The sequence below is a fragment of the Aulonocara stuartgranti genome, assembly GCF_965226115.1.
Source record: "Aulonocara stuartgranti genome assembly, chromosome: 12".
In the NCBI taxonomy this organism is placed as follows: domain Eukaryota; kingdom Metazoa; phylum Chordata; class Actinopteri; order Cichliformes; family Cichlidae; genus Aulonocara; species Aulonocara stuartgranti.
This window is the reverse complement of record NC_138948.1, coordinates 24,050,124-24,072,866: the sequence shown is the minus strand read 5'-3', so window position 1 is coordinate 24,072,866 and position 22,743 is coordinate 24,050,124. Positions and strand designations below refer to the sequence as shown.

Here is a 22,743-nt window from a genome sequence, read left to right as displayed (position 1 = left end):
AAATCATACTTTCTTCTCATAGACTGAATGCAATAAACAAATTAGCTTACACTATTAGTATAATTGCAGCATAACATTTATGCCAATACATCAAAATGAAGAAAATGAAATGTATCAAACCCAGAGGGAGGCGTGTTGGGACGCTGCGAGGCGTTAAAAATGAGTTTATGCAATATGACAGTCACATCAGCGTTCCTCTCTTTAACATTGTTTTCAAGCCACTTTAGAGATTTTTGTGCACAAACATGATGCCTGACATGTGAATTCCTAAGTAGGTCGTACTCCCCTCCACAGCCGCAGAGCCAAGTTGCTCAGTGTGCTTCCATCTTCAAGCTCCATCTGAATTCACTCTATAAGGCACAGCCTTGACTTCGCTTCATCCATTTCCCCTTTTACCACCATACAGTTCCCTCTCTTCCCATTTTCTCCATCTTGCTTTCTCTGTGTGTCTTTCCATCCTTCCTCTTTTTTTATTTCTCTTTTCTTTTTTGTTCACCCCCATGCACAGAACCAACCTCCTTCTCCTGCATGGCACCCCCTCCTATCTCCATAGTTTCAATTTCATCTTGTTCATCAGTTTTATTGGATTTTAATTGGTTTTCCCCTTTGTCTCTCTCCCTCTCTTCCTCTCCCTCTTTCTCCCTGACGCTCTCTCTCTTCCATTCTCTCTGTTTTCATCTTGGAGACAGTGGTGTGCATGCAGCCTCAAATCTAAGTCACTGCCTGTCAGGCTGCTCCGTTTATGCGCTCTGCGACTCTCTTTTCCTCTCCTCTCTCCTCAGTGCTGTGCTGCACTGCATTCCTCGTCTCTCCTCTGCCCACATCTCCATCTCTCCTCATTCTCGTTCTCTTTTCCCTCTTCCTCTACCTGCATCTCTCTCACCCTATGCGCTCTTCTCCCTGTTGTGCATTGCTGCGCTCTGCTCCGCTGTTTGGGAAAATACTCTACCATCTCATTTTTTTCGCGCCAGAGCTGAGTGCACTTCAGCTACTGGTGGAAGAGGAATTAGATGCTCATGGAGCTCCAGGTTTGACTTCCCTTGGATTCCTTGGATCTGTGTGAGCTGGAGAGGAGGAGAGGGCAGGAAGGGAAGGAGAAAGGGGGCAGAAAGCTGCTCAGGTGAGAGCTTCGTGTGCTTGTGGAAGTAAAGGCTTAAAGGTGGTGGTGCTGGTGACGTTGGTTGGGGTTAGTGGCTGATGGTTGTCCGTCAAGGGTCATGCCCTGGGACTTGCGTGCTTTTCGGCAGTTGGAGTTGGAGACCCTCTCCCATTTTTGTCCCCCTTGTGGGGTAACATTGATCCTGGTGCCGGGAAAAACTGCCGGGCACCAGTGGCTGAACCGTGAAGAGTGGACACCATGAACCAGCTGGATGCACCGCGGCCACTGAACTGGACCATCAGAAAACTGTGCCATGCAGCCTTCCTACCATCTGTACGCCTGCTAAAGGTAAAAGAACATGAAATTTAAAAAATAGATGCCTGGAGAGATTTTGTTAAATATGTCATGCAGTCCTCCTGCTATCCTGATGCTTTTCCAAAAGAACATAAGTAGAAAGAGGTGTGAGGGCACAAAATGAATGCTGATGAAGCCGCTGTGCTTTTTGGTGCATACATCAGTGGATGCAATGCAGTCATTAAGAAGTAATAGAGGGGATAATGTTGTTAAAAATGAAGAGAAGTGTGGCAAAGCTGTCGGTGTAACACTCTTAGAGGGAAGCTTAAAGGTTTTGGAAGTAGATGGCTGTGCAAAGTGGATGCGCAAAGAGTGGAGGATAAAAATGGAGATGGGAAAAGCGAGAGCATGATGCTACAGAGGCACGGATGAGAGATTGGGATAGAGAAATTAAAGAAGTGTGATAAAAGAGAAAATGCAAATTATTTAATTATTTTTTTGCTGATAGCCAAAAAAAGAGAGAAAGAAACCGAGAGAAAGAGGAGGAGATGGAAAGACATCAGAGAGGGATCCAGTCTTAAAATAGCAAGAGGGTTACACAGAGGGTGAAGGTGGAAGCATGAAATGTCGAAATAAAGTGAGCGAGAAAAGGGGATGTGAGAAGGGAAAAGAAAAGGTAGATGACAAACTGAGGAGGCATGTAACGAGTTAAGAGAGGATTTGTGGGAATGGGTGAGCGGGAATGTAAAATTGGAGGTGGCAGACATGACTGAGGAGCTTTAGTAAAGAAGTGACAACAGAAGACAGATTTTAAAATGAATTCTGCCATGTACCTCGATGTAAAGAAGTTAGAATTAACCAGGTTTATTTGGGTTTTTTTGGTGAACAAGTGTAAATTCATCTGTGTGCCTGAGCATGTGTGGCTGCCTTTGTGTAAGTGTGATTTGTAGCCTCTGCAAATCTACAGTGCAGTCTTTATAACGCTTGCTTACTGACATTTGTTACCTAAATCCTATTTTTTATGCATTTCTGTGCTTTCATAAGCCAGTTACAGGCACTCTGTAAGACGGTCTATTGTCAGAGGTCTTGAATGGCTCTTCTTCAATGTCCTTTGAGCTAGCTTTATCAAAGTGTGTCACACAACAGTATTGCTGTGATGTTGAACCACACAGCCAGCAAAATCATTGTATGTGCATTAGGATGTTTTGTGTGTGTGTGTGTGTTTTAGCATGTGTTGTGAAACTTTACACGAGAGGGTTTTTTTCAGGCAATTTTATTTCAAGAGTGAAATGTTTGTGTAAGTGAAAACACTCCAAACATCAGTGAATTGATACAAATGTTTTTGGTGGAACATTTCTTCTTATTCGTGGAAACACTTGCCAAATAGATTTTTAGACTCAAGAGTGTGAAACTCTTGAGTCTTCTGGATTAGAAGAAATAATATTTTACCCACCTAAGCTTTATCTGGCTGTAGCAGAGGATGGAAAGTGAGACTTTTTGAATTTCGTGTAACAAATGATTCCCTGGCTCATCCAATAGCTAATCAGGACATATTTTTATCTTAAAAAGCACAGACTGTATGTGAAAGATCCAAGTAGCCACCAGGTCTAAAAAGAAAAGCATTTCTTTCTAATGACCAGCAGGGGCGCTCTTCTGGTTCCAAGAAGAAGTCTGATTTTAAAGAAATCTTTGAGGAAGTGATTTTAATTCCTACTGGATTTGTTACCCCAGTTAACATGTTCCAGATGAGTTTATGGTCTCAAGATTGAGTTTCAGATCTTTTTAAATACAGCATGATATTCATTTTTGCACACTCTGGTCACATTTAGTGCAAAATGGATGATACACTTTAGAGTTGGTGAGTTTTCAGTCATTTTCACCCATAATATTTAGTTTTAATCCCAAAATGATGACAGCCAAAACTCAAGGCTTCTTATTTGTAGTCCACAAACCAATAGTTGATGTTGTGGTGGCACTGTATGTCTTTCACACAAAGATGCTCTGACAGCACCATTGCCACAGTGCTTCGTATGTACACTTAAGAATTACCTTCTCGATATTTTGTACAAAGTGCCTCACTTTGAGTGGATCTTTGCTTCAGGATGACTCCTATAAATAGTGCTGCTTTTGAGCAGCTGAGTTTTCATTTTTGAGGTTATGTTTACAGGCATCAACAGACACAGCTGATCCTTTTGCCTCACCTGTACTGGCACCATGGATGAAGCTATACTACAGAGGATTACGGTTCCTGCAACTACTGAAACAGTTTATGTGAATCCTCCCAGGGAGACATCAGGCTGTCAGTATGAAATTAACCTAATAACCTTTCATTATTGTTGGAAATTTCTGCTTGGCAAGCACTTTCCTTGCAGGCCTCTCTAACTGACCTGCCCCCTGCTGCTAAATGCATACTTAAATTCATGTGTGTGTGACTACAATTTTTATAGGCTGCCAGAGATGTCTCCATGTGTGGGCACAGTGGTGTTTATGCATAGGTGTATAAACATATAGTTATCGACACTGCAGCAAACAGGTACTAGTGCTGGGTTGTGTGAACAGCGAGTGGGATTGACCATGGAACATTTTTCCATATGAAGCTTCCCTCTTACCTCTAGCCTTTCCATGCACAGGCGTACTCTTTCAGTGTGTTTCATTGTATAAAACCAGAAGTTGTTTTTTTTTTAAATAAATCTAAAATCTTGTTTTCTTTAGTTAGTTTAGTTTGGTTTTACAAACATGCTCCTACATGCTACAAACTTTCACAATCCGTGTCTTCTCGAAGCTAACCAGTGATGCAATAACATGTAATTTCTGCAAATAGAAACCTAACCTGCTGACGTACCTCTAGCTTGGGTATCTTTTATGGTCTGGTGTGGAAATGGAGTCAAACAAAACACAGATTGTTGCCCCATGTGAAACTTGCTCTTTTATGTGGACTGATATGAAAGCCCTCTTATGCCGGTTGGGGCGTGCTGGGTGTTAAAAGTTTATATATATATATATACTAGGGGTGCAACGATATTCGTATCGATATTGAACCGTTCGATACAGTGCTTTCGGTTCGGTACGCATATGTATGAACAATACAAAATTTGTAATTTATTTTATCAACTTTCCTTCTGAAAATGCTGTCTGTGTTGAGCGCTCAGTGAATCTGCGTTCGACTACTCCGCCTAGGCTGCACTGTCGAGCGCAGATCCACTGAGCGCTCAACACAGACAGCATCATCAGAAGGAAGAGCGCAGGGCAAGCTAGCGAGACAGAAGTTAAGCCCCCCTTGCAACATGGCAAACTGAACCTTCCCCACTCTCATTCAGATCTGGCGTTTGGAATTATTTTGGTTTTCATGTGACGTATGACCCTGAAGGTAAGCGCGTCATGGACTAAAGTAAAACAGTATGTTGGATGTGCCACGCAATGCTTAATTACATGGGTGGGAACTAGTGTGTTAGCGCAGTTAGCTCGTTAATGTGTTGGCCGTCTAGCCCCATGCACGGGGCAATCAGGGGTAGCTCGTTAACGGAGATTTGCCGTGTTGTGGTGTTAATGTCATTTCAACAAGATTAACCTGAAAGCACTAGTGGGAACACAACAAATATGACTGCACATTTATATCATCCTAGTGCAAAGACAAGTGGAAGCAGACAAAAACGACAAGCATGCATGCTACAAACTTTACCCGAGTCATTTAGACAGCCGTTAGCACATGATTCTCCTTATGGGGACCTGATATGTTTAATATGCTGCTGAGAATATAGCCCAGAAGAAGCGGATAGTATCGCTTTTATTTTGGAAAGAGACATTTCTCCGTAATAAACTCTCTTTTCCAAAGATGAGTGATTCCTCAATCAGATACAGGGCTCGCAATATCGCTAGCCCGACGTCCTGGGGCTAGCGATCTTTCCAGTCGGGCTACCAAAATCTATCTCTGCCCTGCCCGTCGGCCTATCGTAGGAAGGAAAAATATATGTCAATGCTTTTGCATTCTTTTGGAAATGTAGCTGGGTAATTATGTCATTGGCATCGGTGAGCCACTGTCAATATGTGACATATTGAAATCGCGCTTGAATTTGTGCTTGTTTTTTGCTTTCACTTTGCAATCGCGCGAACTGTGTATAGAGAGCGACAGCACTGATTGGTGAGTGATGATAATTTGTGCACCAATTCCTCTGACATCGTCTTATTAGCTTACTACGCAAACATGACAAGTGAAATCTCCCGCAGCTTAAACATGTAAGAGGTTGATCGCGCAGAGAATCGCTGACCGTTATGTGTGTGTGTGTAAAAGCAGCAGGATATATATTTCAGTTCTGCTGAGCCAAATAAGACAGGTCAGGGTGAAGAAGTGACAGCCAAAGAAAAGCTTACCACAAAACGGAGAAGTTATGACAAATCAGACTATAAGGCAAAAAGAAAGTGCAGCTTTATGGTTTCATGGACAAAGAATTTCTGTGGCTGCGATATGATGAGCTAAATAACCAGGGGTGCACATAAGTGGTCCGCAGGTGCGCATTCGCTGTCAAAATAAAAAACACGCACAAGGGTTAGGGTTAAATTTAAAAACTGTACTTTTGAGTTAAAATATATATTTATAATTTTAATAAATGACAAATTAAAAAGGCATGAACATTTTTTTTGTATCGAAAGACTATCGAACCGTGACACCGAAGTATCGAACCGCACCGAACCGTGAATTTTGTCTATCGTTGCACCCCTAATATATATATATATATATATATATATATATATATATATATATATATATATATATATATATATATATATATATATATATATAAGGACGAAAGTGGCCACCGTCACCCATAGGTGGCACCACCAATTTTTGTATCAACAGTAATTCCAGTAAAGGAGATACAATAAGTCTCAATTACAGAGATTAGCCCTTTTTAAATAAATGACATATGAAGTACCCTCTTCCTCACACATACTTTTAGTGTACGTGTGTGTGTGTGTGCCTCTCTTAAATGTAAGATGATAGTTGGAGCTGCTGAAGTGTTTAAACTGAAATTTTACTGACTGATCTGAGTGTTTGCATCAGACTCCCTAAGTATAAAACACGTTGTGCCTCATTTCCATATCCTGATAAATCATACAGATTGGGTCGGTAGGGATTCTTCCAATTACCAAGCTCTGATTATCTGATTAAAATTTTCATGGTTAATGACACCCGTAATACATCAGGCTCTTTGTGTGCATTTTGTTGTTACCAGGTTTATTTAAACTGGGGAAATGTGCATAACATGGCATTGTAAAAAAGGAAGGACTAATAATTTGCTCTTTATCTTTTTCTTTGTCTGTGCAGGTAAACACAAAAATATCGTTTCTTATAGTTTTTACAAATGTAGTCAAGTTAGTTGACTAAACTAAATACAAAAGCGCTATTTTCACAAGTACTTCAAGGCGAGGGTGTGCTCAGTCAGTCTTCTTTCTCCCAAAGTAACCAAACTCGTCTTCTCATACTTGCACACATCCTGACAGTTCCTAGTGTGTTGACCAAATGCTACTTGAGTGTTGAATGAAACTGGAGGAAACAGCATGTTGTCACACACGCCTAAGGGGAGGGTCCTCGCCCCCCCTTTTTTTCTCACTTTCGTTCTCCTGGTGTAAACAGGCCTCAGAATTGCAGGATGTCTCAAAGCTTGCCCTTGTTTATGTCTCAATTACCCAGCAAATGCTGCAGTTGTAAGATTTCAATTAAAACATTATCGTCCTAATGAGCCAAAACGAGAACATAAGCTGCCAATTAACACATCATTCCTTTTATTCAGGCGCACAAAGGCTATATTTCCTATTTGGCACGCTTCCTCATCATAGGTAGTTAAAACCGCTGTCGGTAAATTTGTATTTTTAGGCTTTTTCTAAATATTTGGATCTTTAAACAAGAGACCAGCTTGAGGAAACAATGCATTCTTTTTTCAATCGAAAAATGCACTTGTCCTGAATAAATACAACAGATAGTACACGAGTCTACCTACCAGTCAGCTGCTGAATAATGTATGAGATTTGATGCTAAAAGGACCTGCAGTTTCAGAATAAATGTATAATTTGGCAAACCACCTCCAGCTTTTACTGTTGAAAATCCCCACGTGCTAGTGAACAAACATCAGTGACACGCGTACAAAATAATGATAATCGCATCCTGCTATTCACCAGTCACACTTTGACACAAGCAGTAGAGTTATGAACTCAAAACATTGACCTTTGGCCCGTGAAGTTACATGTGGGAAATATATGCCAGCGGTGATGGAAGGGGGGCCATTTAAATATGTATGAGGACAATAAGTCATGAATGCTCCTCATGTGCTTCATGAACTTTGCATACACGGTTAGAAAGTCTGACACTGTACTCAGAGAATTTGTATTCTGTAATGTTTATGTGTACATCAGGTTGCTTTATGCATTGAGTTTGCAGCTGCTGAATTTCACGCTCACCTTATACAGCTGCAGGTTTATTTTATTCTGCAACCATTCGACAGTGTGCAGATATGGAGCGAGAGAAAGGAGGGAGAAGGGGAATTGAATTTGTAACTTTACAAACTCAGCAACATTACTGTTGGCATGAATTTGTACTTATTCCTTCTAGTAAATTATTTATTTAGAGGAAAAAGCATCTTTTTTTCTAGGCCTTGCCAAGAGTCACAGAAGAATATCTGCTGTATACCACTACCATATCGACCCAATAAGTAGATGAGATTTACATGAAGATCAGGAATCATGGGGGAAAAACAAAAGCAAGTCTGGCTCTGTGTAAATGAGAAAAACAATTAAATAAATAAAACTACTGACTCCTTTAGAGTTTACTAAATAGCACTTTTGTTTTTTGTATCTCTTTGCAATTAACTGGTTTCGTGCAGACCTTGTTTGTGATTTCAGAGAGTGTCTCTCTGAGTGGCAGTCACTCACCCCTCCTGCACATCCATCACCAAGACTGGACCACTTTCCATCACTATTCATCACCCATCCACCCTCCACCTGCTTATACTGAAACAAGAAATTGACATGTTTTGTTACGTACGGATGTACCAAAAATAATATCACGGACAGCTCAGCAGGTCACGCTCTCATCTGAAACTCTGCAGGGACACACAGTCCAAATCATGGCCACATTTTATTTGATTTTTTATTCACTCGAGCCCTGATAGCATCTATTCTATCTTACCAACAGTTTGTATGAATTAGCAACTATATATATATATAGCTATATATATATATATATATATATATATATAGCGCTGGATAGCGTAGTGGTTAAACTACACGCCTTTGGAACAGAGGATCGCAAGTTCGATTCCTGCCTGGGGCGTCTGTATCCAGTAAGGGTCCTAAGGCTAGACCCCCTATGCTAAGCAAGCCTACCGCAGACATGAGCGAGACAGATAAATATGAAGGCATGCTGGCTCGGACGTCGCCCGGATCAACAAGGTCCGCGTCAGGTGTTGAGGAACCAGGGCACCCTGACGAAAAGTGGGCTACTGGAACAAGAAGGCATCGGTGGGACGAAAACAGCTACTACGCAAGTAACCCCGGCGGAAGGGGCTACATGAATAGGATGAGGGACCTATGGATTCTTCGATACCCAACATCCACAATGACGGCGAAACAACTAGTAGCTCAGTGTTCCAACATTCGAAAGAAGGGACTGCTCTCACAGCTAGAGATTGACGAGGTACAACACAAATGCTACGGCAAGGAGGAGTCAGGACGCCAGGTCAGGGGGGAGATATCATCACCCGAGATTGGGTACATAGCCCCAAGTGCGATAGGAGAAGGATCGTTGAGTGCGAGAGGAACTGACCTGCTCCAGCTGAACCGAAACTGATTTGCATTACATTAAATTGCTGACTTGTTGTGAATGAATGATATTGTTTTATGATGCATTATATTGCTGAGTTATAAGAAATACTGTTCGCAGAAGGTTATTGTCTAATTTGTCTGAGTAGAAGAGAACAGAGTGTGCTGGAGTTTTCTGCCCCATTTCAGCAGGAGCAGATAAACAGGGAGCCAAGGTCGTAGCTTAGGCGCTGTGTGAGAGAAAGCATGTGAATGTTTAGGCTTTGTATGATAAGGTGGAGGCACCAGAGGCTATAAAAGTTTGAGCAATGCTCCACCATTTTGAGATTTTGAGGCTGTCTGCATCAGTGTCCATCTCCCACGTGTGTGATCATTAAATCATCGTTTGACTCAACCCGACCGGACCAGTGTTGTTATTGTGGTTTTTCTCTTGTCTCCATCCCCAATATTTTGAACCTTAACAGTATATTAGGGGTGCAACGATACACAAAATTCACGGTTCGGTTCGGTTCGATACTTTGGTGTCACGGTTCGATATTTTTTCGATACAAAAAAATGTTCAAGCATTTTTAATTTGTCATTTATTAAAATTATAAATATATATTTTAACTCAAAAGTACAGTTTTTAAATTTAACCCTAACCCTTGTGCGTGTTTTTTATTTTGACAGCGAATGCACACCTGCGGACCACTTATGTGCAGCCCTGGTTATTTAGCTCATCATATTGCAGCCACAGAAATTCTTTTGTCCATGAAACCATAAAGCTGCACTTTCTTTTTGCCTTATAGTCTGATTTGTCATAACTTTTCCGTTTTGTGGTAAGCTTTTCTTTGGCTGTCACTTCTTCACCCTGACCTGTCTTATTTGGCTCAGCAGAACTGAAATGCTTTTACACATGCACTCACATAAGCTCAGCGATTCTCTGCGCGATCAACCTCTCACATGTTTAAGCTGCGGGAGATTTCACTTGTCATGTTTGCATAGTAAGATCAGTGCTGTCGCTCTCTATACACAGTTCGCACGATTGCAAAGTGAAAGCAAAAAAACAAGCGCAAATTCAAACGCGACTTCAATATGTCACATATTGACAGTGGCTATATATATATATATATATATATATATATATATAGTATAGATAACTAGAATGATAACTAGAATGATATAACAGAATATAACTAGAATGATGCAGATTTCAGTGTCAATTTCAATGGGTGAGTTACAAACATGAAAAAATGACCTTATTAAAGTCTGCACTGATAGTGTCACCCTTTTAAACCTCCGACAAACTCATGGGAATGGCCGTGTAGGCATTGCTGTCTATGCATGTCTGAGCATGTGGTAGTCTATGAATAATTGATACGGCCTTGGTAATTGTGACGTGTATCTTTGTGTGTATATGAAAGGCTGAGTCATGTTTGTAAGATTAGAACCTATTATACAGGCTGTGCAAGCCACTCGTTTATTGGGGAACATTAGTGTGAGCTGTTCATTCTTTCAGTTCAACACTCAAAAACTTGATAGAGAATTATTATTTTTCGCAGCCAACCTGCCCGCTTGCTAAAATTGAGGTGCCATTTATCATGCAAAGGCAACAGACTGAGTGGATTGAATGTTATTGTTTTCACACTGTGCATATTGGCTGATTTGATATTTTTCTCAGGTGCATGCGGTGATATCGCTTGCATAAGCAGTTACAGTAATTTAACTTTTATCATTTTAAGAAATCAAATAAAAACAGAAACTGTTTTTCTTGTTATTTTTTACTCCGTTTGTATTAGACTACATATGCACATATGGTGAATCTTGAGCGAACATTCATCATTGTGAAGCTTTTTCTTGAACTTTAACAACATAATCAAAAAAAGAGTCTTCACACAGCAACATAGTGTGACCGTTATTTATGAAAAGTATTTAAAGATAATACAATTGTTTTAATAGGAAGCAAATTTTAACACAAAGCTTTCATCGGTGAGAACAGTGCTCTCTGTCTGTCGTGCCTTTGCGCTGAGCATCAGCTCTCCCTCTTCTTTCTCTCTGTCCTGCTCTCATTGTTTTCTCCCTACTTCTTCATCTGCCACTCTAATAAGTATCCTCTCAGACTCTGTCTCTTCATCTCAACTCAGCTCACCAAAAAGAAAAGAAAAGCCATCTTGTCATGTTACTTGGCTGCTGTTTTTTCATCATTTTGCTTTATTTTTAAAGCTAGAACTTGTCACAAGTGGATACTTGTTCAGGATCCCTTAGCAACACAATTTATTGCACTAGGTGTCCTTGGATGAATTTGTTTCTATGCAGAATTATATGTTAACTGTCTTTTCTTTCCCAACTAAACACCTAACAAAAACTAAATTAAACTAACTACAGTCTTGAAATGTACTCCACACTAACCCCGACCTGCCTCTTTAACCCATCTTTGTCTCTTAAAAAAATGAGTGTTTGCTCTCTGTTTTCAATATTGCTCCAACCTGTGCATGACTCCATCTGTGCCAAAGGACGCCAGTGGCTCTGAGAAGGCATCAGCATTTGACACCCTGGGAATAATAACATCTTGGATAGATTGACAGGCTTTGATGGAGCATTCACATTTTCCTGCGTGGAAGCAGTTCAATACTTCACAAATCGATGGCTTCTCATGTATGTGCATGAATTATAAACCAAAGGGCAGGCATTTAGCTCACTGTAGGTAAAATAACGAATGTAACCGTGTGCTGTGAGCTTACGATTTGTCAGATTTTCAGTATGTTTTATTCAAACTAGCAGAGCTATGCATTTCCTGTTGTTTCCAGCCTTTGTCCCATGTTAAACTGATAACTATGTTACGCTTGCCACATAAAGTACTAAACTGTTCTCATTTATATTGGTCGATTTGCAATGGAATACTTTCCACCCAGCATGGTTTTCTGCAGTTTAAATGTCTAATTTTGTTTCAGGCGCTCAGATTTATTAATACTCCAAAAGTGTTGTTCAGCTGTCCAGCACCCTGCTGCGCTGCACAGTGACTGGAAGTTTGATAGGTCATTGGTCAAGTTTCATACACCTGTCTAGACCTCCCTCTGAATTTAGTAATCCTTTAATCAAGGTTAAATAAGGTGTACTTGTTTAAGATTACTTGCTGGGGAGGAAGTGGGGAATTTTTCTTCTCTCTGTAGGAATTGTTCTCTATTTGTGATGATCATTTTTCAGCACCACTTCCCGCTGCCTGCACAGTATTTCCTCCCTCACTCCCCACTTCCTCTCTGTTTTTAGGTCTTTGTCAGCAGCTGTGTCTCTCCCTGTATCCATCTCCCAGCAGCACTTTTTCTCCATTTTGTATGTTGTTCAAAGGAGTATTTTTGTGTTGCCAATCTTACTCAGGTCATTAGCTGCGAGTGGTGGCATATTAAGTTGTACTGGGGAAGCTGAATGCTTCCTCCAAAATGATACCCTGTGTTTTCATTCACGGATCATCAGACGAACACAGGAACCCCAGAACATAATACACATGGTGTCAAACATTATGCACACACCGGTACACCCATTCGGTTAACCAAAACAGGCAAACCAGAGAGACAATATTGTTTTATAGCTCATGTGCAATTAGCCTTCTTCTGGCTTAGAGGTTTATGAGGACTTTTTATAGACGTGGATCTCCTCTCTAGCAAGATGGAGGAAATTGGGAAGAAGACAGTGGAAGAATTGGGCCCTTTTTACCCTTAGCTACAATGACACACATATGCACTCATGTGCAAGAATACAAAAACCTATGCAGTTTGCACATGACTGCCTGTGGACAAGAAGGGTCTGAAGATCAGCTGTAACACTAAGTTTCTTTTTTTTTTTTTAAATAAACTCGATTCCTGCAGGTCACTGTGAGCCTTGAAGGAACGACAGCTGCATGTTTGCAAACTGTCCTCTCCTTTTCTGTTTCCCACTCCAACTTTCCTTTCCTCCATCTCAGCCTTTATCTCTATGGTGCCGTCTCCTTTCCTTCCCCTCAGCCTCTCGCTGTCCATCTCTCTACCTTTTGTCCCCTTTAAACGGAATGAGCAGCTCTAAATCTCATGGCACTGCTAAGAGGACGGCACCCTGGGGATGTCCACCAGCTGCAGTCTGTGAATGTGCATGTGTGTGTGCCACTGTACTCCTTTTCCCAAGTGCATGGCTAGGTACAACTTCACCATCTGTTGAAAATATTCTGGATGGAGATGTGTATGAATGGGACTGAGAAAAAAAGGGAGCCAATGTGGAGGTATACAAAAAAAAGTGGGGAAAGACCCAATTTATCACAGCTGTAAATGGGATGGTGCGCATGTATGAGGATGTGTGTGTTTTTCTGACATAGAGAGGGGGGATGGTAATTTGGGATGAAGTTGTGTACGCGAAGGACATCAGAGGGAGATGTGTAAAAATGTGCCTGTGTGTGTATGACTGTAAATTGGATACTGGGACATGGAAAATGAAAGTGAACGGCATGGCCACACAGAGCTATTTTTGTCCTCCCATCTATCTCTCAGTCTCACACTCTCACTTCTGGATTCCTCTCACCCCCTCCTCCTCCCTAAACTTTACTCCTCCCTTTTTTTCCTCTTCTTGTCATCTCTGTCCTCTTGCCCCTTCTCCAATATATCTGATACATCTGTTGCCACATAAGCCTAGTCAAACCACTCCATCCTCAGTATCCCAACTTTTAAGGATAAGTCACACTTTCATCATCTGCTGTTGTCACTGCTCTATCCTGCAGGAATAACTGCCCTTTTAGATAAAAAAAAGTGGCTGCTCCACTTTGGGTGCCAAAATATTGTTGCTTTTTTCTAAAAAAAATGTTTTTTTAAATTATCTGCGCACTCTGTCTTTTACATGCCCTGCAAAATTTAGCATTTCAGTGTATTATTTTCTGTCCAACACAATTTTACTATTAAGTCATGTAATCATTTTTTTCTTCGTGTTCACACAGTACTGAAGTAACACTGTTGTAAACCCCCGAGGAGAATTCTTTGGAAAATTCTGCAGTAGTTTATGCAGGATTTCCCTCCACTTCCTTTCATCTTTTTTTTCCAATTCCTGCAGCCGACAGCTCAGTTACGGTATATTAATCTGTATCTATAAAAATTCAATTTCTTCCTTTGCTACAGTGAGACATGAGTTTTGTGCAAGGAGAAATGAGGGTCACTCTGCTTGACCAGATAAGTAGCAGATTAGCGGAGAGATAAAGGAGAAAATCGGAATACAGTGATAAAGTCTTTCGCATGAACAGTGACTGCATGAAGCTATTTCAGTTTGTGTTTCACAGAAAGGCTTTTAAGTGTGTGATTGCTTTGAATGATGGTCCCCATGTGCAGCTATAACACAAAGCATGGGTTGCCATTTGTGAATGCAGTTCTATGAAGCGCAAAGATCATTGTATACAGTGATCAGCATTGCTCTTTACAGCTGTACAGTTCATCTTTTTGTTCTTAAATACTTTGTGCAGCGCAGACATACAGTATGGATGTTCGAACATTGTGCCTCCCTTTTGAGTGCGCAACAACAGAGGCAGAACATCAAGAGGATTATATACTCTGTGAGGACAACTAGAGACAGCACTGCTCGCTCTGCCTGCCTGCCTTTCAGTGTGTTCCCACAAGGCAGGAGGAAAGTAGGATGCATCACTTTCCCAAAGAAAAAGAGAGAGAGGGAGAATGGGTGGTGAAGGGGGACAGGGAGAAATAAGAAAAGACACAATAAGAGATGGAAAATAAGGGGAAATGCTGTGCCAGGATACAGGAATGAATGAGCAGATGGAAGGAGGAAAAGAAAATAGGATGCAGGAAGTCTGTGTATTGGTGAATGTGTGCCCGTTGTTCTGTGGGATTGCTGGCAGGTGCTGTGGCCGCTGATCGCACGAGCCCCAGTCCTGCCAGCAGCCTTATGTAATGAAGCTTTATCTCTGCCACTCCACAAGGGTGAGAGGCACTGCGGCACAGTGCCATGAAGAAATATCGAGCTGGAGGTCATTAATGAAGAACATGAATGAGAATTGCCTGTTCAGTTTCTCATTCCTTAATTAGATTGGTCGCCGAACCCTTAGTAAAGTACTGACCACTGATTGGTTATGAAATCAGACATTTCATGAACTTCAGCCAGTAAACGAGTTTTATTGACTCCTGTATACAGTCCAGTGCCAGTTATTGAAATGATAATAAGCAGTAATGTGACAGCACAGGACCCTGCAGTCAACACGAAGCCAGTAAACCATGAAATTACACAAAAGGAGTCCTCTTTTTCTCCATATTTAACAGTGTTGATATATACTGTGTTTTAGAGCATATAAATATACTGATCATACATTCAGAGGTTTTAATTATGTGTCAGTTAGCTTATAGGTTAGCAGACTTGTTATAGTTGTGTTAATTCTTATTTTGCTTTTACTTGTTGTATTCAATTCATTTTAGTTTTACCTTTTTGAACATTTTTATTGTTAGTTTTATTCTTCTTAATTAATATTGAATGGAAGGCATATGCCAAAGGCAAGATTTAAGAAAATCTGAAGAAATCGAAGAATTTATGAACAAAAGATAAACCAAGGTTTACCTGTGGTAGAAAAGTCAGCTAGCGGCAGGTAACACAACCCTTACAAATAAAAGTCAAGACATAAGACCAGAATAAACAGATCGACACAACAAAGAACTGAGTAGAGACACTAAAAGCTATAAATACACAATGTAATTAGGGAAATGGGAAATACCAGAGTACACATCTGCAATCAGTCAGGGAAAACAAACAAGGGAAGCAAAATGAAACACAGTGCACATAAGAGTCTAACAAAATAAAACAGGAAATAGCTAAATATGGAAACATCTAAGATGCAAACAGAGCCACAGAAAACACACTGGGCATAAAAATTGCAACTTAGGGAATAAACTGATAATTATAATAATGGAGTACAAAAGAAGGCATAATTAAAACTGAGAAAAGAATAGAATCATGGAAATTAAAAAGAGATAGTAATGACAATACAAACTTGAAATGACGTCAACAAAGAACAAACATGTTGAAAATGTAACAATAAACAGAACTAAACAGCACAATAACACAGGTATTACAATACAAATGCAACAGATTACATTACAGGCATGTCATTCATCATTTCATTCATCTAGTTTAAGTTTTTGGTTTTTAGTTGGTTTTAGTTAACTATGATAACCTTGTAGACTAATAAGGTTTTCAGAATAAAGACAGAGGTTTCTGCGGCATGAAGGTGGATCTATGTTTTGTCAGGGTTTCTGGGTCTTTGACCCAGTATTCTTAGTTCATGTTCACTGTTTATATTCTGTCTGCTTCACCTCCTGTTTTATTGTGTTAGCCTTGGTCCATGTGCATTATGTTCCGTCCTCTTCCCATTATCATTAGTTCATTATGTTCAGCTGTGTACTCACCGGTCTCTCATTATCATCATTATCACCAGTCTGTGTATTTAAGCCCTCTGTTCTACCCATTCAAGGTCGGGTCATTAATGATGTATGTCTGATGTCAATGTCGTCTGTATGTCCAGTCAGTCAGTCCTTTGTTCATTCAGTCAGCCAGCCATTTCCTCCCTCTGTACTGTTTGCTCACTCCTTCGGCAATAAACATCCACCTTCACCTACCTGCCTGTGAGTCCAGCATTTGGGTCCTCCTTCTCTCATCCACGACACTACCCTTGACATGTTTACCTGAAACAGCCTGTTGCACCTCACCACCATCTCCAGTGGAGGTTTTCTCCAGTGGTGTCAGGTATATATTTACATTGCATAAGCAAACCTGTTGAGCAGTATTAGTAACACCATGGAAAAAAGACACAAAGCTGCTTGGAACAGTATATGAAAGTGAATTTATTGATTTACATCTGTTTCAGTATGCCTTTTTATGCTTGGTACTAATTCATGCCAAGTTACTTTCACACTATTAAAACTGTTTCCAGGAGATTTTATTGGTGCCTACCTTCATTTTGGGACCATGCCAAGTGTAAATGCATGCCAAGTGTAAATGCACAGGTGCATTTAAACAGGTCTGTTTAAATGCAGCCAATTAAGGTTGAAGTTAAAGCACATCTGATGGTGTTAGTAACTGTAAAAATACACATGAGTATTGAAAATGCATTGACTTATAATAAAAAATATTTTAACTCTGGAATTTACAGGTTTTACTGAAGCATTCATTTAACCAGTGACTTCATGCTATTATAATTTTGGTGCATTCTTCATAGCTCCTCGCCTGCGCCTCCTAAATGAAGTAGGCGGCTCTTTTCATTGGTCAGTTTTTGCAGAAGAATAGCAAAATGACACATAAAACACCCACTTTTAGTGAAGTGCTCACAGAACCTGATGAAGACTGTTTTGGTAAATAAAGAATGCTGAGGTTTTAAGGTTTTGTTAAGTCAGTTAATACAAATAATGCACAGTTATGTCAAACTGACTTTGCAGTATAGCACACAGAATAATATGCAGGTGAGACCTTTGAAGGTAAAGCAGGAAAACACACATGGTGCATTACATCAGGTTTTCTGGTTGTTCTTTTTGGGTTGTGAATTCAAATGCTATATTTTAAGAGCCAACAATTCTCACACACAAATTTCAGCCGTCCTCCTTCAGGTCTAGGTAAAGGGACAGGAGGATTTTCAAACATTGCACGGTTGAGTGGAGATGGGTTGAAGCAGAAAAAGAAGTCCTTGTTTTTAGTTGTCGATCAGGAGAGGTCATGTTCAGTACATACGGTACTGGAGCATGTAGAACTGCTGCGATTCACATTATTCATCTGTTTCTTTCCATCCGTTTTGGGACTTAATGTATGCCTTTACCTCGGGGTGGATGTTGCCCCATATTTGAGTTTGAGCCATGATATTGGCCCTTTTCCTGATATAGTTTGCAAGTCCTGCAGAAGCAGCTATCTTTCCCTAAAGTCTGTATGTATTATTCTCCTTGTGACAACCCCCATTAGCTCTGTTGACTCACTTCTTCTGTTATTATGTAATCTCTATTTGTCGTACCCTTTAGTTTCTTCAAGTTGCTGCCCTTTTCTCTATTACACTAAAGTTTAACTAGGTAATAACGTACCTGGATATGTATACCATTAATATGCTGCTACTGGACTGACATTGTTTGTGCCTTTTTACAGACTACCTGTCAGTATTTCTCAGTGACTACTTGAGTTAAGTGGATAAATAGATCGGCTATATGTGATTGGTTCAGTCCATCAACTGTAATTATTTTGCAGGGTTTTGCCTCCCATTGAACTGACAGTTGAAAATTTTTAACATATCGCTCACCCCTACCGCCCACCCGTGCACTAAACCTCACTTTGTGTATTAAATCTGGGCTTTTGAACTGTGTTTCCTGTTGTGATTCCTGCTTTTGAGTCTATTTTTTGGGTTATGAGCTGCTACACTGTTAAAGAGGGTCAGGTGCTTAACAGTAGCAGCTGCCAAGAGTGGCAGACAAAGAAAGCCTAGACCTCAGAGAGGCTGTAAATGAGAGTAGCTATTTGGGGAAACCTCACACTCCACAGCTTTTCACCACAGGTGCAGCGAGAGACATACATGACTCATTTTATGGTCAGACACCAGCTCATAAGTACGCATGAGGATGCAAAGTACACATCCACTGAGAGATATGCATACATTAATGTCTATGTGTGTAAATTTGGATGTCAAGTGAAAATTCTGTGCATGCACCCACAAGCCCAAACATGCATGGGAGCAGACACACAGTATAGCCCATATTTGCATGTTTGTATGGAGACATTGTTCCCCTATGAATTGAATAGATTGAGAGAACGGGGTAGATGGCTGAGATGGGAATAGGGGGAAGAAAAGCAATTAAAGTGGCAGTCCAATGGTTATTGGTGCAGCAGAGCATTGGATGAGACATTCACTGGCTTAATTATGCTTAGACCTTACCACGATGACACACCAGGTATTATGACACACTAGGATAGCCAGGAACATGTGAAGTTTCAGTGTGATCTGCTCATGGGTGTATAAAGAAAAGAGCTGCCATTCAGCCTTGTTGCTTCTCAGTGGTTACATGTGTTACTGCAGTCCACCCGCTGTTTTACATCCATGAATCTGACTCTACTGTACATCACATGTAGATTAAAAACCCCAAACCTATCGATTTCTCTTCTGTGCATCACCTTCTCTTTATTCCACACAGTGTACAACACAGACAAAGCTTCCAGGTCAAAAGAAATGAAGCCAACACGGAAGTACCTTAAACCTGATGGCCACCAGATGGCGATAGATGTGGTAGCAAAAAGACTTTTGCTTCTTTAGAAGTCTATGCTTTCTGTTGTGACCTTTAACCTCAATCAACACTTCCTGTCATTCATTTTGGGTCATATGAACTACAAAATTGGTCACACTATGTTTCAAAATGAAAGATTATCTGTGGTATGAAACCACATGGTCATTGGTCATTACCCAATGAATATGTCATTTCACAGTTACATCCATTTTTTTAAAACTAAATGGTAAATGTAGTGGTTCTTTTACAGTGTCATACTACTCTACCTGAGCACTCAAAGTGCTTTATCCAACATGCCTATGTCACCTGTTCACAAAAGGACTTTTTTCTACACTTAAGTGCTGAGTGTTAAACAGAAGGAGCAAATATTGGAAAAGAAATCATGTGCTTTTCAAATCATCCTTGTTATCAAGTTCTTATTTAATGATATAATTGATAGCAAGAACAAAACTAGGCAGATTGGTTTGTATGTATGTAAACAATAAAGTATTAGTAAAAAAGTATATAAATGCATCTTAAAGTGTCAAATTCCAGCACTTTAAGTTATACTGTGGAATTTCCAAGCTGGATTCAGTATCCCTCTCTCTCAAGTGTTCCTTATTGCGCACATGTCCCTACATCTCAGTTTTTGTGGGCTGACAGCCTGACAGCAAGGGTAAAAAAAAAATGAGCCTAAAGGAAAGGAAAGAAAAAATATGAGTGCTAGAGAAGTGCTTCAACAATGGAAAGTGAGGGTTAAAATCAGCCCATTTTCAGGAAGATGGAGAAGCAGAGAGACTTTAAGGACTGAAGACACTAATGAGTTGCTGAGAGAATGAGGCGATAAGTCAGGAAAGGAGTGAAAAGGTCTGTTGTAAAGCAGCAAAAAAATAGGAAGAGCACACGCAAACAATGTGATTAGTAAGAGAGCCTCCGAGCAGAGAGAGGACGCTGAATAAGAGTGGGAACCCCTGATCCTTTGCCAACCGTTTTTGCCTTATCAGGCTGGTCCAGACATGGGAGAAAATCTTGTACCCGCAATGCGCTGTGACTGTTGCCCATTCTCCTGGAAAGTGCCCCTAACCCTGTCCTATCAGCTCAGAGGTCGACTGCCAGTGCTAGTGGTGCTATCTTGATACTCACAGGCACAAATGGACACTCAGAGAGATAAGTATGCATGCATATGCACCAGTCAGTTGGATAAAGAACCCAGCTGCACTGACTTACAGCCGCTGGCAAATGTTGAGGCAAGCTGATGAGTGTACTGTCTAAATGCACACATTACTTAGTGCCACTATATTTATCACAGGGCCTGTTTAGTGACTTGTAATTTGCAGTGCCCACTTACTTTGTGTGTTTGTGCGCACACACTACTCTTTGTATGGGACCAAGGAAGGTTTTAGTGAGTGTGACTTTCACTGATGACTGACATTGATGAGGCCGTTGATGAGTTTGATGAGCTTGTGCAGCCATTTCTCCATTCGAAGGGAGAAAGCCAGCAGACTATGTTATGTCATTTCAACTTGACACAGGCGTGAAAAATTAACATAAAAGGCTTTCAAATCAGTCTTCTTCCATTTAAAATTAGATATTGTACACGGTATGAGAGCAAGAAATAGACAGAGCGGGGTGTGGATTAACTTCTGTTCAGCGTGTGCAAAACTGTGAATGTGCTGACTCGAAACTCCGTGGAAATTACATTAAGACGAGATGAGATTCTCTGTTTGCAACAAGCCCCCCCCAAAAAAGTCGAGAAAAAGCAGCATATCTCTTGTGAAAAGACAAAGGAAGATGTATTGTGCTTGTGATCATATACATGCTTTCTTTAAACTATCTTATTACTGAGTAAGTGTTTGCTTCTCAGGATAGATGCATGGCGTAGAATCGATTCGGGGCAAGTGAGTTGTTGATGTCCTCGTGTTTCTGCCCATCTGTTGTGGTTTAACCTGTCTTGCTACTGCAGCCCACATGTTCCTGTCTGTTCTTCCTTCTCTCTGAAGCACACCTGTCTGAAGGAGAAACAGCATGTTCGCTAATTGTAAAATCTTTCAAAATATGTTGAAGTTACACATTTTTAATATATAATATTCCCTCTTTTTAAGCTGCCAAAGCTACAGTTTTGTTTTTGCTTCCTTTAACATTTGATTGACATGAAATGCATGAAAATGACAAATTTGTCATGACACATTTTAGAAGTGCCTACAAGAAAACTGGCAATGGCTATGATCCCAGTATAACATTACGCTTCTTTATAACATGCATATTGAATTAAACAGTCTTAGACATGTTTTTTTCTTCTAAAAAAAGGACCATTCAGACTCATTCTTCCAACCACAATTTATCCCATCAATGGAAAAAAAACACCTCTGTGCCCTGTGTAATACTGCTGCATCACCTCGCCTGTTTACCTGTTGCTATGTGTGGTGGAGCTGCCTGAGCCCCACCAATAGTGAATATTGGTGGAGACAAGAGCACAAAAAGCAGCTTAGACAGAAATAACAGCAAAACAAATCTCATTGTTTACAACAAAACAAAAAAGATGTCCAAACAACAGACACAGCTTCTTTCTTGGTCACAAGTTATTTTAGTCTCTCGTTTCTTCGTCCTTTGTCTTTCTTTACTGTTTTTTAATATAACGATGAAGCTTTACACAGCTGTTAACTGATAGAGCTGATCAAGGCGAGCCATTCCACTTCCCAGTAATTCTATTGTACAGAAATTGGCTGCAATGCAACCAGTGCGGGGTGGAGGCTGCATGACGATAGTCCTAAATGAATACAAGTGATTTAGAGAAACATCTAAAACAATAGACAAAGTAGGACACTATTTATATTGGTTTTAAAAGTACAGCAACAATATCCCTGTAATTTCCATTATAAGGATGACTATTTTGCCCATAAACCACTAACATTCTGCTAATACATGCCATGTCTATTTCTAAACTAGACCTTAAAAGCACAATTAAACTACAGCAGAAGCATGCATACAGTTTGTGTACTGCACTAAAAGCTGATTTTTGTGGTGGCTACTGACTGACTACTGCTAGAAGATACCTGAATGTTATAGAGTGGCTCATGGTGCTGGCAAGTCCCTAATACTTAGAGAAATATATTTTATTACAATCAAAACCCTGAAAAATGCAAAAATGGGCTCATATTCAATCCATCCATCTATCCATCCATTTTCTTCTGGTTATTCGGTCGCAGGAGCAGCAGCCTAAGCAGAGAAGCCCAGCTCTCCCTCTAACCAGCCACCTCCTCTAGCCTGTCCGGGGGACGCCAGCCGAGAGATATAATCTCTTCAGTGTGTCGTGGGGCTGCC

At 40.4% G+C, this 22,743-nt stretch overlaps 1 protein-coding gene across 4 annotated transcripts in view; it reads left to right on the top strand.

Moving 5' to 3' along the window:
* The first annotated feature begins 1,342 nt into the window (after positions 1 to 1,342).
* trpm3 (transient receptor potential cation channel, subfamily M, member 3) overlaps positions 1,343 to 22,743 on the top strand; it is a 120,191-nt gene continuing 98,790 nt past the window's right edge. For all 4 annotated transcript variants that reach the window (XM_082553316.1, XM_082553313.1, XM_082553315.1 and 1 more), the window contains exon 1: positions 1,343 to 1,447. In XM_082553316.1, coding sequence (XP_082409442.1) covers positions 1,358 to 1,447 — 90 coding nt within the window. In that variant the 5' untranslated portion in view covers positions 1,343 to 1,357. The remainder of the gene's footprint in view (positions 1,448 to 22,743) is intronic.